Here is a 16474-nt window from a genome sequence, read left to right on the forward strand (position 1 = left end):
AGGCATTAAAATTATGGTTGGTTTCTGTACATCTCACCGGGAAAGAAAATATAAATGTACGTAAATGGACCCAAGGGGAGTCATAACGTTAATTCTGAGGGCTGAGTGATCTGAACTTAGAGACAAGCTTGACGAGAAAAATCTATACTGGCCAGAGACCAAGTTAATGGAAAATTTAATTGAAGCGAATGAAAGGCTAAACTTCATAGGTGGTGTGGCCTGGTGCCCTTTGAACCAGGAAGGCTGGGACAAGAGGCCACAGAGGGCCCTGAGGGAAAACGTGATGGGCTTATCTGAGCAAGAACAAGGGGCGGGACCGAGCCGGAGTAAAGGAAACCTGCAAACGTCCACAAGAACCTCAGTGAAAGGCAGCAGGAGGGCAGAGGGGAAATCTGCTGGTTTCTGACACCCAGACGTCCCTGAGAGGGCCTCCTTGCCTCCCACAGCACTGAGCACATGCTGGGCACCGGGGCGGTGCTGGAGAGGAGCGTGCAGGAGGCTGCCTGGTGGCAGAGACCCAGCCACTCAAGGTAGGAAATGAGGCCCAGGTGGTGGGCTCTGAGCAAGAGAGGGGCAGCTCTGCCGGGACCTGCTGCTGTGTCCTGGCCCTTCTCCTTCCTGCCCCCCTTGCTCTTTCTGCTTCTCTCCTTGCAGGTCTCTTTCCCTGCATCCCACAGCTTCCTGGCTGTGCTCCTTAAGTGGTGGCACCTGGTTAAGCAGAGGGGAATAGTTATTCCACAGTTATTCAAGTGGCGGTGTTATCAGACCGACTGTATTACTTCCTTTTCTAATCTGGGGTTCAAGGCCAGGGATCCGTGGCGCTGCTGTCTCTTTAAACAGCAGAGCCAAGGCCTTACGCACGGAGTCCTCTGGACACTGGTCCAGTGGTCTGACCTTCTTGCCAGCCTGGGCAGGGTCATGTGGCCTGCTGGCCTGGGCAGACCCACTGGCAATCAGTCCCAAAAGAGGCAATGGCTTTCAGCCTGGGGGGAAGGTAGCAGAGCTGACTGTAGAAAGGGTTCACTCTATGTAGCTGCTCCTTCAACTCGGAAGTTTTGACTGATGTGGGGAAACAGGTGGGGAGTGGAGGGTGTGTGTGTGTGTGTGTGTGTGTGTGTGTGTGAGAGAGAGAGAGAGAGAGACAGAGAGAGAGAGAACTGTTTAGCGCTGGGAAAAACAACGTCTCAGACTGGGACATAGGGTTATTATTTGCGTGCAGAGGGACTGAGAATAATTTTGTAGATGGGGGTGCTGCTACTTTCCAGGGCTTCATTTGGTTAGAGAACCCAGATGAAGTGCCATTAGAATTCTTTAAATAAATTAAATCATCCAAGCTCACTTCACTTGAGCAGCTGGGTCTTGCGTCCCACCTGAAAAGGGGCCAACACCCCTGCGCTAAACCTCGGTCAGCAGTGTCTGGAGTCTCACCCACGTGGGCCCCTCTTTCCTCCCAGGGCCCCTCGCGCTGCTTTGGGAGCTTCTCTTTCTCTCTCAGGCTCCTGGCTTTCTCCGTCCTGTCCCTCTGCCCCTTCCTGATTCTCTTTGGAGGTTCTCTGCTTTCCAGGTGCTCAGCTGACCCTCCAGAACTGCAGCAGGATGGGCGGCGCAGAGCCTCCCGGGGGCCGAGGCTGCAGCGGGATCCCCTAGGCCTCTGCGGGGGTGCCGAGGGAGGGGGGGAGTCCACACACTCCTGACTCAGACCCTAGAGCTTTGTTCCCCAAGCAAGGAGGCGTCGACCTGGTTCAGAGTCAGGAGCAAAGAGGTATCCTTTGAGGCTTGAGTGGGTTTGAACTCTTCTAGGGGGTTCGTTGGCCTAAGAGGCAGGCTTTATATATAGCAGCTGAGTGAAACCATGTTCCACAAACAGATTAGCCATGGTGAAAACGGCACACCAGCCTCTCCTGAACGTTCCCAAGACACTAAACCCTGAAAACGCGGCAGGCTTCTTTGAACGTGCCACTTGTGCCTGTGCCTTTCCGTTTACGCGTGCTCTTGTGATCGTATGAAAGCAGGTTATTCCTTCTTTTGGAGGAAAGCTTTCATGATTTACAAGTGGCATGCTTAGTGTTTTGGATAGAGGCGGGGGTTATGGAAGAGAAGTACATAAAGTGCCTCTTGTTTACCCTGCTTTGCTGAGCGATGAAACGGCCTTAAATAGAGGCTGGGTTGGATCTTCTTGTTTAATGAGAGGTGCCAGGGTGACAAGGCGGCTCATTTCAGACAAGAAGGGATTTTCTAAGAATCCAGGAGAAAGGGACCAGGGACATCTTAACCTGTCAGCCCTGTGGCTTGCCGCGAGTGTGTGTGTGGAAGTTGGATCCACGCTGGGCTCGGGCTCCGGATAATCCTAGGTCTGCTGGCCCCATCTGGTGTTCCGCTTGAAAAGTAGTTCTCTCTCCAAGGATGGATTTAGTCTTCCTTTCTTTTTTTTTTTAAGCCAAATTTAATGAGTGGTTTTAGGTAACAGACAATTCACGAACCACACTTTATTAAATCCCTAAACGACTAGAAGTCTCCATACTTATAATTCATCTTACCTGTATGTTGGATGACTTAATGGTTTTAATAGTATAAAGGGTATGTATCCAGCCGCCATCTTTTTAACCAAAGCAGGAGGGATTGGAGTTGGATGTAAGGAAGGAGTTTCAGGCAGTGAGGTGTGTGGCACAATGACCTAACTGTGAGGAGACTGTAAAATCTCTTTTCGGAAGCTTTTAAATAAGAGGTTCATTTATTTACTTTATTTTCCTCTCCAGATACTACCCTGCCTGAAAAGAGGATTTGGGGCAAGCTCAAGTCATTCTACTCTTAATTTACCACCTTCATAATTTTTGCTATAGAAGTGTTTACTCAATATATTCCTTTAAAGGGGTTCATTTCTTTTAACCATAGCCTTCAGTCGTCTTAAGCAGTCATACCTTATCAGTGAAAGCATAGTTTGATGGGCTAATTATATTTTATTGCCGTACACTAAAATATATGACTATAAAAATAACGTTCACCTGTTTTTATGTCTTCCAAAAAGACGCATGTTCAAGTCCTAACCGCAGGGACTGTGAAAGGGACCTCCTTTGGGAATAAGGCCTTTGCAGAGGTGATAAGATGGGGTCACACTGGATTATGGGCGCTAATCCGATGACTGTGTCCTTATAAGAGGGAAATTTGAACACAGGCACAGACACACAGGGAGAATGGCATGTGACAACAGAGGCAGAGGTTGGAGTGGTGTGCCAGCAACCAGGGAACACCACAGATCATTGGCCATCCCACAAGCAGGGAGAGACAAAAAAGGATCTTCTTCTAGAGCCTGCAGAGAGCATGGCCCTGCCTACACCTTGATTTCAGACTTGTAGCCTCCAGAACTGGGAGAAGATAGATTCCCGTTAAGTCACCAAATTTGTGGTAATTTCTGCAGCCTTAGGAAACTAATACACCAAGTACCACCAAGAATCATCTCCTGGTGGGCCAGTGGGACACATTTTGATGCTCGGGGAAATGCTGGGCCAGGTGCTCTGTGAAGGTCCTTTTCCGTCGTGTGGTTGAATGATGATGGCCTTCATTGTATCAGTCATTTTTACACCCAGGTATGATGTAAGCGTCAGCACCCCTATTTATAAAGGTGAGGAAAAGGCTGTGTTAATTGGGTTTGAGCAGATGCATCTTGTCAGTTCTGAACAGCACCCTGATGTGTGTACCTGAACGTGCTAATCACTCCCAGGCTTCCTGGGAGCTACAGGCTGTGTAGGACCAGGGCTGGGCCTTAGCGATGCGTCTCCGTGGCCGTCCACCTGGCTGCCTTTGGAATCGCTGGCATGCTGGGTAGACGGCTATTGCTCGACGCTCTCTGAAGTCGGTTTTACTTGCTGATGAATTCATTTGGATTGTAGCCCAGAAGCTGGCTTTTATTACCTTTGATCTCACCCATGGTTGTCAGCAGTTTTTAAACCAATAAGGTCCATATTCCCTTGTTCCCGATTTCCACACATTGTCATAGGAGAGCAATGTTCCGTCTGCATCTGTATTTTCCAGCTACAGTACAGATTGGTGAATTATCTGCATTCTCTACCTTAAACTATGAGAATTCCACAGGCATATTCAATTTGGATTTAAAATATTTAATAAACAGAATAAATGTTTTAGATATTTTCATTGTTTATCATGCATCTACTTGAAGAATTTATATTTAGTTCTTTATAATCTGAATTTTAATGCATCTTCCGTGCAATGACAGCCTTACTGCCCAAATGTCTACTTAATATTTATTGAGCACCTTCTTGAATGCCAAGCACCACACCAGACACTGAGGACACAAAAAGCATTCGTATCCCCGACTATGAAAACTTTCCAATGGAGGGAATGTAGTGGCACCCTTCCTGCTCGCCGGCTTGGAGTGTGCTGGCCCATAGCAGGTGCTCAAAAATGATAGTTCTCTTCTTCACTCCATTCAAGAAGCTGCCTAGGACACAGCTCCACAGCCAGGTCCTTCCTGCCGATGTCTTCTGACCAGGAGGGAAGATGCAGCAGAGCTCATCCAGGCGAAGGTGCAGAGTTCCGGGCTCCTGGAGACATCTTGCAGCCCCGCAGCAGCCACAAAGCAGGAGCCCAGAGCACGCCCACCCTTTGCCGCTCAGCTTCCCTGGGTCCTAGTGGCCACAGCAATGTCAGACTTGACTGCGCAACACTCCCAAGACTGTGTGCGCAGCCAAACACTGGGCCTCTGCAATGGGTTTCGAGAAACAGCTTTATTGGGATATAATTCATGTATCATACAATGCGCCCATTTAAAGCGTATAATTCAACACTTTTTAGTATATTCACAGATTTATTGCAGCTATCACCCCAGTCACCTGTGAAAGGTTTTCAACACCTCAAACCCCACACACTCTTTAGCTAGCACCCCTGATCCCCCCAACCCCCACGTCCTAAGCAACCACTAACCTACTTTTGTCTCTATAGATTTGCCTATCCTGGACATTTCATGCGAACGGAATCATTCAATAGGTGGTCTTTTGTGGCCTGGTTTCTTTACTTAGCATAACATTTCAAGGCTCATTCACACTGTAGCATGGATCAGAACCTCATTCCTTTTTTATGGCTGAATAATGTTTCATTGTATGCATATGCCATGTTTTGTTTATCCATTCATAAGTTGATAGCATTTTGGGTTGTTTCCACATTGTGGCTCTTAAGAGTAGTGCTTCTATAAACATTCATGTATAAATTTTTGTGTGGAAATTTCATTTCTCTTGGAAAAAAAAAATACACACACACACACACACACACACACACACCCCTAGGAGTAGAATTGCTGGGTCATGTGGTGAATTTATTTTTAACCATTTGAGGAAGAGCCAGACTGTTTTCCAAAGAGGCTGCACCATTTTACATTCCCACCAGCAGGGTTGGGGTTCCAGTTTCTCTGCAGCATCACTAACGCTTGCTATTATCTGACTTTTTGATTATAACCATCCTAGTGGTGTGAAGTGGTACCTCACTGTGGTTTTGATTTGCACTCCCCAATGACTAATGATTTGAACAAGTTTTCGTGTGCTGATTGGCCATCTGTATATCTTCTTTGGGGAAATGTCTATTCAAGTCCTTTGGCCATTTTAAAATTGGTTGTCTTTTGATTGTGGAGTTGTAAGAGTTTTTTCTAATATACTCTGAATATGAATTCTTTATCAGAGATATGATTTGCAAGTAATTTCTCCCATTCTGTGGGAAATTTCACTTTCTTGATAGTGTCTTTCTAAATACAAAAGTTTTAAATTTTGATAAATCCAATTTGTCTGTTTTTTCTTTTGTTGCTCATGCATTTGATGTCAAATATAATAATACCTTGTCGAAGCCAAGATCATAAAGATTTACCCCTATGCTTCCTTCTAAGAGCTTTACAAGTTTTTGCTCTTTTGATCCATTTCAAGTTAATTCTTTGTGTATGGTATAAAGTAAGGGTCCAACTTCATTGTTTTACATGTGGATATCCAGTTGTCCCAGCACCAGTTTTTGAAAAGACTGTTCTTTTCCTATTGAATGATCTTGGCACCTTTGTAGAAAGTCAGTTGAACATGACACATAGGTTTATTTCTGGACTCTCAACTCTATTTCATTGTTCTGTACATCTCTCCTTAAGTCAGTACCACACTGTCTTTGTTACCATTGCTTGGTAGTAAATTTTGAAACTGGGAAGTGTGACTACTCTATTTTTTTTTTTTTCATGATTGTTTTGGCTATTTATGGTTCCTTGAAAATCCATATGAGTTTTATTGGGTTGGCCAAAGAGTTTGTTCAAGTTTAAAAAAAGCATCAGCTTGTCAGTTTCTACAAAGAAGTCAGCTGAGATTCTGACCAAAATTGCGTTGAATCCACAGATGAATTTAGGGTGTGTTGCCATCTTAATAATATTAAGTCTTCTGATTCATAAACATGGAATTTTTTTCCAATTAAGTATTTAGATCTTTAATTTCTTTTGATAATGTTTTGTAGTTTTTATAGCATGTTTTATACTTCTTTTGTTAAATTTATTCCTCAGTATTTTATTCTGTTTAATACTATTATAAATTGAATTCTTTCCCCAATTTCATTTTCAGATTGTTTAATGCAAGTGTATAAAATGCGAATGACATTTGAATGTTAATTTTGTATCCTGTTCACCATAACAAATATAATAACAATGAAAAAGTTTGGGATATGGTGAAAATTGCCAAAATGTGACACAGAGACACAAAGTGAGCAAATGTTGTTAGAAACATGGTGCCAATAGACTAGCTTCATTTTCACAAAACTTCAATTAGTAAAAAATGCAGTATCTGCTAAATGCAATAAAGTGAAGCATAATAAAACAAGGTATGCCCGAAGAAAAAAAAATTTGTATCCTGTAACTTTACTGAATTCATTTATTAATTTCAGTAGTTTTTTTTGGATTCCTTGGAATTTTCTACATACAAGAGATATCTAATTTCCTTCCCAAATTAGATGCCTTTTCTTTTTCTTACCTAATCACTCTTGCTGGAGCCTCCAATACAATGTTGAATAGAAGTAGCAAGAATAGAGACATCTTTGTGTTGTTCCTGATTTTAGGAAGAAGAGAATCCAGTCTTTCACCATTAACTATGGTAAGTGTAGGGTTTATTTATTATTTTTTTCTTTCTTTCTTTTTTTTTTTTTAAGTGTAGATTTTTTGTGGATGCTTTTGAGGAAGTTCCCCTCTATTCCTAGTGTGTTGAGTGTTTTTCTCATGAAACAATGTTGGATTTTTGTCAAATGCTTTTTCTGCATCTATCAAGATAATCGCATGATCTTTGTTTTTTGTTCTATTGATATCACATATTACGTTAATTGATTTTCAGATTTTCAGAAACCAACCCTGCCTTCCTGAAACAAATCCTACTTGATCATGATATATGTCATTTTGTATGTTATGGATTTGTTTTGCTAGTATATTGTTGAAAAATTTTGCATCCATATTAATGAGACATTGACCTGTAGTTTTCTTGTGATGTCTTTGTCTAGTTTGGGTCTCAGGGTATTAGTGTTCTCATAGAATGAGCTGGGAAGTAGTCCCTCCTTATATTAGTTTGCCTGGCTGCCATAACAGAATACCACATACTAGGTGGCTTTAACAACAGAATTTATTTTCTCACAGTTCTAGAGGCTAAAAGTCTGAGATCAAGGTGTCATCAGGGTGAGTTTCTGGTGATAGCTCTCTTCCTGGCTAGTGGACAGCCACTTTCGCTCTGTGTCTTCACATTGCCTCTTCTCTGTGCATGTGTGCGTAGAGGGAGAGAGCTCTCTCAAGTCTCTTCCTCTTCTTGTTAGTACTTTCTTTTTAACCAGTCCTATCAGGGTGAGGTCCTACCCTTAAGAGCTTACTTAACCTCTGTTTCCTCCTTATGGACCCCTGTCTCCAAATATAGTTGCAATGAGAGCTAGGGCTTCAGCATATGAACATTTGAGGGGGACACAATTCAGTTCATGACACTCCTTTTTGACTTTTTGGAAGAATTTGTGAAGAATTGGCTTTAATTCTTCTTTAAATTCTTGGTAGAATTCATCTATGAAGCCATCTGAGCCTGGGATTTCTTTGTTTTTTGATTACTAATTTAATGTCTTTAACTGTTATAGGTCTATTCAGATTGTCTATTTCTTTTTGTCAGTTTTGGTAGTTTGTCCATTTCTTCTAAGTTACCTAATTGACTGTCATATAATTGTAATATTTCTTAATAATCCATTTTATTTCTGTGAGATTGATGATAATGTCATCTCTTTCATTTCTGATTCTAGTAATTTGAGTCTTCTCTCTTTTTTCTTGGCCAATCTAGCTAAAAGTTTGTCAATTTTGTTGATCTTTTCAAAGAGCCAGCTTTTGGGTTCTTTGATTTTCTCTATTTTTCTATTGTCTATTTAATTAATTTCTGCTCTAATCTTTATTATTTTCTTCCTTCCACTTGCTTTAGGTTTAATTTGCCCTCCCCCCTGCCCCCCAGTATCTTAATGAGGAAGATTAGGTTATTAATTTGAGAGTTTTCTTCTTTTTAAATGTAAGTATTTATAGCTATAAATTTGCTCTAGGCACTGCTTTACCTGCATTCCATATGCAATGGTTTTTATTTCCAGGCAAGCTCCATATGTATCCCTACCTGTGAGAAGACCTGCTAGTTCCCCTAATAAAATCAATTCTTAATCTTTCAGTATCTATATTGTGGGAGGAATCCATTCATGAAGAAGACATCTGGATCTTGTGGCCCCAAATGTGTTTACTCATTGCCAAGCTTGGAGGATCCATTGGTTTTTGTTATTCTAGTGTCTTTGGGGATATCTATATCTGTTTTGATCATGTGTAGTATATAGATGATTATTGATGAGGCTAGAGAGATATATGATCTTGTCAGGGATGGGAGGGACTGAAGAAAAGGAATTACCAGAATATTTTTCTTCCTCTTTCTATTCCTGTAATTCCTCTGGACTTAGTCCTTCAAAATAAAATAAAGCAAATCACACCACACCATTTGGCCACAGGTATACCTCACAGAGTTCAACAGGGTGCAAGAATGAGCTTTAAAAGTGTACAAAGTCTTGATCTACTTGGGTGGGGGAACTGATAATAAGGTTGGCAGACTCTTCAGGTCCTCTACTCTCTTTAGGTTGGCTCTTTCTCTCTCATCTGCAGGGTTCAAGGAGGACCATGGGGCCATCCAGATCAGCATTTGTGTCCCAAGTTTGTTAGCTTTGGTGGAAGGTTAGTGCCCTCGTGTGTATTGGGACTAAACGTGTGGGGAGGAAGCACTATCACACCTGTGTCAGAACCCAGGCTGAAGTGGTTTCTCCTAACTCTGGGACACTGTGACTCTGGCTTGATCTCCCCCAGGAATCCTGGGCCAAGTGAGGGAGGCAGTGGTGATGGGCAAGAGGAGGGAGCAGGGAGATTCTGACAAGCTGGCAGTGACTCCTGGAGGAGCAGAGCCCTGGAGGGACAAAGACCTTTGTTTGAATTTTATTTACAAGCCATCAATAACCAAGATAATCACATTTTCCTCGGAACATGGAGGGTCACATGTCCCAATTCCTACTAAAATATGCTTCATTGGGGAGGCAGCTGTCAATCTGCTGAGAGGTGAGCTATTGGGGATTGTGCCGTGGGGTCATGCCTTCTCATCTGCCATCCCCATAGACAGTGGCACCCGTGCTGCTGGGGAAAGGTTTCCCAAGACTCAGCACCAGGCGACCTCTTGAACTGCTCTCTGATCTCTGCTTCTCTGCCCTGCCTTCCTGCTTAGCAAAAACAGTCACCACTGAGGAGTGCCTGGTGAACCCTGCAAACATGAACCGCTACAGCCTGGACCCCTCCACCTCCACCTGTAGCCACCGGGGCTCCCTGCCCATCTCCTCTTCGTTGTACTGCAAGAGGCAGAACTCTGGAGACGGCCACCTTGGGGGAGGCTCAGCCACCGCAGTTGGTGGTCCCCGCACCAGCCCCATGTCCTCCGGAGGCCCCTCAGCACCTGGGCTGAGGCCCCCTGGTTCCAGCCCCAAGAGAAACGGGACCTCTCTTGAAGGAAACAGACGTGGTAACGTAATGCATGCGCTGGCTTCCCCATGACCTAACCTCCTCTGCCCTTGCCCTGGGACCACCGAACGTAGGGAGACCAGGGGACTATGGCTATTTGAATATGGCAACACTGGGAAATTAGAAGTTTCTACAAATCCCTTCTTGGATTTTTGTTGTTCTTGAAGGCAGCTGACTTCAGCCTTTGACCACAAGCAAAGCAAATGGTGTATTAGAGTCAGCTAGGCTATAGGAATAAGCAGAATCCAAAATGTACAGTGGCTCAAACACAATAGAAGTTTTTTTATTCAGGAGTCCAAAGTGGGTGTTCCTAATTGGTGTGTGTATCCCAACTCAGGGACCCAGGATCTGTCCATTTTGTGGCTCTTCTGTCCTCTACGGCCTCCATGCCCCATGCATTTAGCGATAGAAAGGGAAAGGGCGAATGCATTTCCCTAGAGCCTGAAAGTGATGCCCATTTTACCACACTTAACTCTGGGGGAGTCTGAGACGTGTAGACTAGCTCTGTGCCAGGAAAAAGAAGAACGAGATGTTGGTATAGAGTTTCCTCTTGCAGAGTGGGGTGACGCTTGCAGGATACAAATGCATGGGCAGAACCAGAGTTCAGTACCATCCCCACAATGCTGGTTATGATGCTACCTCTGACTCACGCATTAAAGTCAGCTTGTTGGGATGCTGTGTGTGAAAGTACTGTCATTCTAGGGATAGCTTGATGTCCATTTTGATTTATGTTATTTAAAAAATCATTTTCAGGTTCAGTATTTCGTTAGTGAGTAGAGCATAGTGGCTACCCACATGGCCTGTGGAGCCAGACGGCCTGGGCTGGAATCCTGGATCTGCCATTTTCTGACTGTGTGACCTTTTGCAAGTCTGAACTGCTCTGTGTCTCAGTTTCCTCACCTGTGAAATGGGAATAATAATAATAATAGCACCTGCTTCATAAGTTTGTTGGGAGGATTAAATAAGTTCATCTGTATTTAGTACAAGACCTAGGACCCTTAGTAAGAGCTGAACAAGTGTTAGCAGTCACAGATCACGTGAACACTCCCCTCAATGCACAGCCCATCATCTCCACACCTGAGACCTGCTGAAGAAAGGAGGCCCCAGGCCAAGGAGTCAGGGAGTCTTCCTCTTGCCCCTCTGGCGCCTCCCGTGGGCTGCTGTTGTCTTTGGCATTTCTGCTCTGAGCCTTGGATCTCTCCACTGGTAGCCGCTACAGCCACAGAGACGAGCTGTTGTGTATGATCCGAGATCCTCCACACGCTCCCCTCAAAGAGCCTCACTGTCCCAGACGAGCCTCTGCCGGCCGAGGAGGGGAGGTAGTTGTGAGGGGCAAGGCACCGTTCCCTCAGCCATGGCGGCTCTTGCCGAATGTGGAGGCACCCTGCAGACTGCTCCCCAGCGTCATCCTGCAGGGCCATCGGCCAGGCAGCTTTGAGTGGGCAGATCCCATCTTCCAAAGAGGAGAGACATTGTTCCATCTGGTTTCTAAGAACAAAGAGAAGGGAACAAAAGCTGCCACAAACCAACATGATGACGTAAATGCGGGCGGCAGGTATCTCCCAGGTTTATCCCTGGAGTTAGTGTAACACCAGACATATAGAAGGTATTCAGTAAACTTCACTCTCTCTCCGCCTCTGCACCCCCAGTTGTCAAAGCCCTCATCCTGGGGTCCCTCTGCCCTTCACACATCTCCGTCTCTCAACCTCTTCTCCTCACCACAATTTCCATCTGCTCACGGTGGTGATCACAGGACACCAGGCTGATTGAATTGACTCATAAACCTAGGAGTACTGCTTTTAAAAAAGAGATATTTACTCTCCCATTCAAGTTGGTGAAATCTTAGACGCCGTGTCTTAAGCGTGGGATTTCAAGCAGGAAGGGGAAGACAAGATATGAATGGAGAGAACTGCTGTCCCTCCATCTCTCACCGCAGCGTTGTCTGCCCCCATCGCAGCCCACCTGGTGCCCCTGGATGAGGGGGATCCAGGACCCTTCAAAGGGGTCTCAAGGTATTTATCTCCCCGCCCCCATTCTCTTTCTGCCTCCTTCCCGCAGAGCCCTGGGATGAACTTCCAACCCAGCTCCAACAACCCTCCTGTGCTTCATTTTCCTCTCACTCCTGCCCTTTGCTCTCCTGAATTAGATCCTGACCTACCGTCTGAGTAATCTAAGCAAAGGGAAGGCCAGAGTTGCTCAGAACCAGCTCTGAGAAAGCCCTCTCTGTCAGAGCCCTAGTTGCAGCCCAGGGGAGCCCCACTAGCTCAGGACTTCTGCCTCTCAGGATCTTGGGTGAGACCAGAGAAATGGAGCCCACCAGGGCCTACTGCCTTCCTCTCCAGACAGACCACTGACTGTGGCCAGAAAGATGTACGCGGAAGTGGAAAAAAAGATTGGGTCAGCAACTGGCGGTTTCAGCCGCTGCTGGTTAGAAATGTTCCTTCCCTCCTGTTTCCTCCTGCGGCACTTTGTCTCCTCATCTCTAGTACTTCCTCTCTCCCGTCGCATAGTAGGAACCAGACTCCCAGCGTCATGAGGTCTCGCACGCATATTTGAACCCTCTGCCGCCCCAGAAAAGGGGCCTGTTTGAGGCATATCCTAAAGAGCTATTTATTGAGCACCTACCATGGGCCAGATACTTTCCACACATTATTTATAACTTATTATAAGCTATATCTTATGATTTACTATTATAGCAGGTGTATATTATTACTGTAGGTATTATTATATTCAGTTTACACATAAAGCAAGTGACGATCAAGGGAAGGCCCGTCAAATGTTGAGCCAGGATTTGACTTAAACTGGCTTCAAAGCTGGTTTTAAAAACTACCCGAGGGATTTTCAAACCATGCTCAGTGAGCTTCAGGGGGTCCCTCTGCGGTTCTGGGGGGTAGAAGAGAGGGGGTGGGAGCAGACAGGACTCCAACACCGCCCTCTTTAACCAGTGCCTCTTTACTTTTGCAGAATGGGGTTCTACATTTGTGTAGCTTGAACAAAGTTTGCACAGTAAAACACATTTGGAAATCATGGAGATACACCATGCTGAATTGAGTGGCAGTACATTAAAACAGGAGAGCCAACCCCTGGCCTCCTTACCCATTTGTCACCTAACTGCCAGTCCAGGTGCCGGCTGCGGGCCCTCGGGAGGGCTGTTAAGTTTTCCCTCCGCCCAAAGAAGTGCTCAGAATTGCTGTCAAATTGCATCCCAAGTGAAGGCAGTTGATGTTAAGAAACCATATCTCTTTAAGAGGGTTTGACCAAAGTCATAAACCTGGAAGGGACCTAGAAATGGATTTTTCCCCATGGTCCTAATCAAAATGGTTTAAAACCGCAGAAGCCAGAAAATGGCACGAGGCTGCACAGGACAGTTGGTATCGATGACATGAGAAACCTCTCAGGCCTCTCTCTCCTGTGAATACCTACCCCGGCCTCCTGCTGTCTTGATATATCATGCCTATCGCCTCTGCCAGTGGACTCTGAAGGAGTGTACTCACAGGACATGTTTCCCTGTTTTTTGCTGATACTCAGATGAAAATCAGAGAGCTCTCCTCTGTCTCTCATCCAAGATATAATCACTAAGAACTATAAAGAGGTTTTGGATAACAGACGCTTCCTGACTCTTGCATTAGCGGGACGTGCTGTAGAAGTCCCAACCGTGAGTGTATCCAAGCTTCCGAGCTCAAGTGGCTCTACCTTGTTATTAACACTCACGTGCTTTCCACAGGTTGGAGCTTGATTCCGTAGGGTGTGGCCTTGGCTGACGGAGAGAGAAGGGTTCAGCCGGAAAAAGAAAGGGGACAGAGCGCCACGCGAGGGAGGTGGAGTGAGTGAAGGGGTGGCAGGGCTTATCATTCTGAGGAAAGAGCAGCGTTTGCGCAGGGACACCAAGGGAGATCATGCTGCGAAACTGGGGTTCGAGGCAAGCAGATGATTGGGCTTTTTTTGCTGAACAGAGAAGTGAGCTGATGGCCGCAGAATTTAGGAAGACAAATCTATTGGCCATTATGGCACCACATATAAGAAGAAGAAGAGTAGAAGCTACCTTTTGATTAATTCTTACTGTTTCATGCTTCGCATCATCCCATTTAATCCTCACAACATGGCAGGTGTTGGACGGGTGAAGCAGCTAAGACTCAGATGTTGGTTGGTCCTGGCCAGCAGACGCTTGTGGAGCACAGTATGCCAGGGGCTCCTCTAAGGTCTAAGGATGGAGCTGAGAGCTGGTCACGCGTGGGCCCTGCTTTCTGGCAGCATCCAGTTCCAGAGAGACGAACGTTAGCCAACAACACCGAGGGGCCCCTGTGGGAAACTGATGGGCGTCCCTTCAAGATACTTCTTGTCAGGCTCCAGCCCAAAGCACAGATTCACTTGATTCTTACTTTTGAGAAACAAGATGAAGAATCTGAGGCCCTCAGGGAATAGAATGATCGGGTCCCGGAAGGGGCTCAAAACCTGGCCATTGGCTCTGCATTCACTGTGCTTTGCACACGGACACACTGAGAGGCTTCAGGCGTATGAGAAGGTAGCTTCCTTGTGTTGCCTGGGACAGCCTGTGGTGTGAAGGGACGTTGGAGATCCTTCCCAACTCCTTATTTCATATCGGAGAAGCACAGAGACGCTCGCGTAGTGGGTGGGTGGTAGGGGCTTCTGACTCCTGGCTTATTGTTCCTGCCGTTCTTTCACCTGACTCTATCGTTAGCTGAAAAGTTCCCTTTGAATTATGAATGAGCAAAAGGAAATTGTGCATGTGCTTTGTGGGTCTATGTGAGACAGAGAGCAACTCACAGGCAGCAGCACGGGGCCCTGGGCTGTGAGGATGTCCAGGGTTGCTTTAGCTAGATTCACAGTCATTCTATTCCTGGTGAATGTGTGCAGCATTAGAAACAGCCACCACCATCTTTCATTCTACGTCCATTCACAGCTGGGTTTCACTGTACACACGTCTCCGACAGTGCCCAGGGAACAGGCCTGACCGCACACGAACTTCTCGGGGCTGGAGAATGCTGCCTCCCATAAAGGCCGTTGGCAGGCGTGCTTTGGATGCTCTGTTCCTTTAGGAGCAAGGTTTTTTCGCCTCCATCACGTCTGAGCACTGTCCAGTCACATCGGCCTGGCGTGGCTGCGTCAGGCCAGACCCATCTGTCTTCCCGGCACCTTCGCAGCAGCTGGAGGGGCTGGTGTACTCATTGTCCTTGTGTGCACATGGGCCAGCACAGAGGCGCTACAGACCTGCCACGGGAAAGGCCCCTCTTCCTCCTAGAGCTAGTTCTTGTGCTTTGGCTCCTGAGCAGGCCCTGAGGTGTGACAGCTTCCTGCTGCTCTCTGTCTGGTATGCTACAAGGTCCCTCAGAGAGGAAAAGTGAAAATGCCCTCCGCTAGTACCAGGTGCCAGGAGCAGAGCCACTTTCCCTCCACATTCACCACCTGGAGAGCCTCCCCCTAAAGACAAGCCAGACCCCCTTCCTCAGCCCCATGGCCATGGCTCACAGGGGAAGTATTTCCCTGGCCTTGCTCAAAGGACCTGAGAATCCCATGGATGATGTTGTGAGTCAGTCTGGTGTTTTTCCTTCCTGTCAAACACAGGAGATTAGATTTGACCTCTGCTCTGATCACTCTAAAATCATTCTTGGCACTGAAGACTTCCCGCCTTTGTAATCAGAGCATCTATTATCACCCTGATTACCGCCGACACTCTGATGGGGCAGGCTCCAAAGGCAAATGCGATTTCCGTGGTTCCTCCTTCCCATGTTGAGTGCAGATGTCTTTAAATGCAGTGAAATCATCTCTAATAAGCATGCATCAGCATTCAGATGGCCCCAGGGTGCATTAATAGTTTCCCGGCAAAATGCACCCCCCCCCCAATGCCAAATCACCTTAGGGGACCCTTCCAGGTCCAACAAGGAAAAGGCAGGGAAGATCTCAAATCCAATTCTCAAGCAAACCCTCATGTATTTAGGACAGACTTGGAAATGTGATGCTATGCTTTTCTCAGCACTACTGGAGAACTGTGCGCTTCTCAAGCACATGAAAAGAGGAGGGAAAAAAGAGACAGCAGAAAACCACTCCACCCTGAGATTAAAGAAGGGAAATGGAAGTGAAGGCTTCTCAACGTCTAACTTAGAATTATTCTGTGGGGAAGCTGCTTCATTGTTCAGAGCCTAAAAATAGGATTAAGGATTATTCACACAAAGCCTTTGTGTAAGTTACTTACACTGTTTCTGTAAAGTGTATTGATTCATTTTACATTCATTAAACCCATATTACAAATCTATTTGCTTGGAGCTGTGGAGAAGTCAATGATAATAAACCCTGTAATGAGAGGATCCCATTTTTCACCAAACACTTTGCTCAGGACCTGGTGCAGAAGAGATGCTCAATAGGTGTCTGTGGATGAATAGGGGGGAGATA

The 16474-nt window shown here is 45.8% G+C and overlaps 1 protein-coding gene across 5 annotated transcripts in view; it reads left to right on the forward strand.

The window, feature by feature from the left end:
* SCML4 (Scm polycomb group protein like 4) overlaps positions 1–16474 on the forward strand; it is a 65717-nt gene that overhangs the window by 35381 nt on the left and 13862 nt on the right. Inside the window, exons 1-3 of one of the 5 annotated variants that reach the window (XM_057739643.1) lie at positions 389–530; positions 9170–9238; positions 9777–10067. In XM_057739643.1, the coding sequence (XP_057595626.1) occupies positions 9821–10067 (247 nt within the window). In that variant the 5' untranslated portion in view covers positions 389–530; positions 9170–9238; positions 9777–9820. Of the gene's footprint in view, positions 1–388; positions 531–8471; positions 9614–9776; positions 10068–16474 lie in introns of those variants that run through there. The other 4 variants (XM_057739644.1, XM_057739642.1, XM_057739645.1 and 1 more) reach the window with 4 other exon arrangements.

This window comes from Hippopotamus amphibius, chromosome 6, assembly GCF_030028045.1.
Source record: "Hippopotamus amphibius kiboko isolate mHipAmp2 chromosome 6, mHipAmp2.hap2, whole genome shotgun sequence".
NCBI lineage: Eukaryota > Metazoa > Chordata > Mammalia > Artiodactyla > Hippopotamidae > Hippopotamus > Hippopotamus amphibius.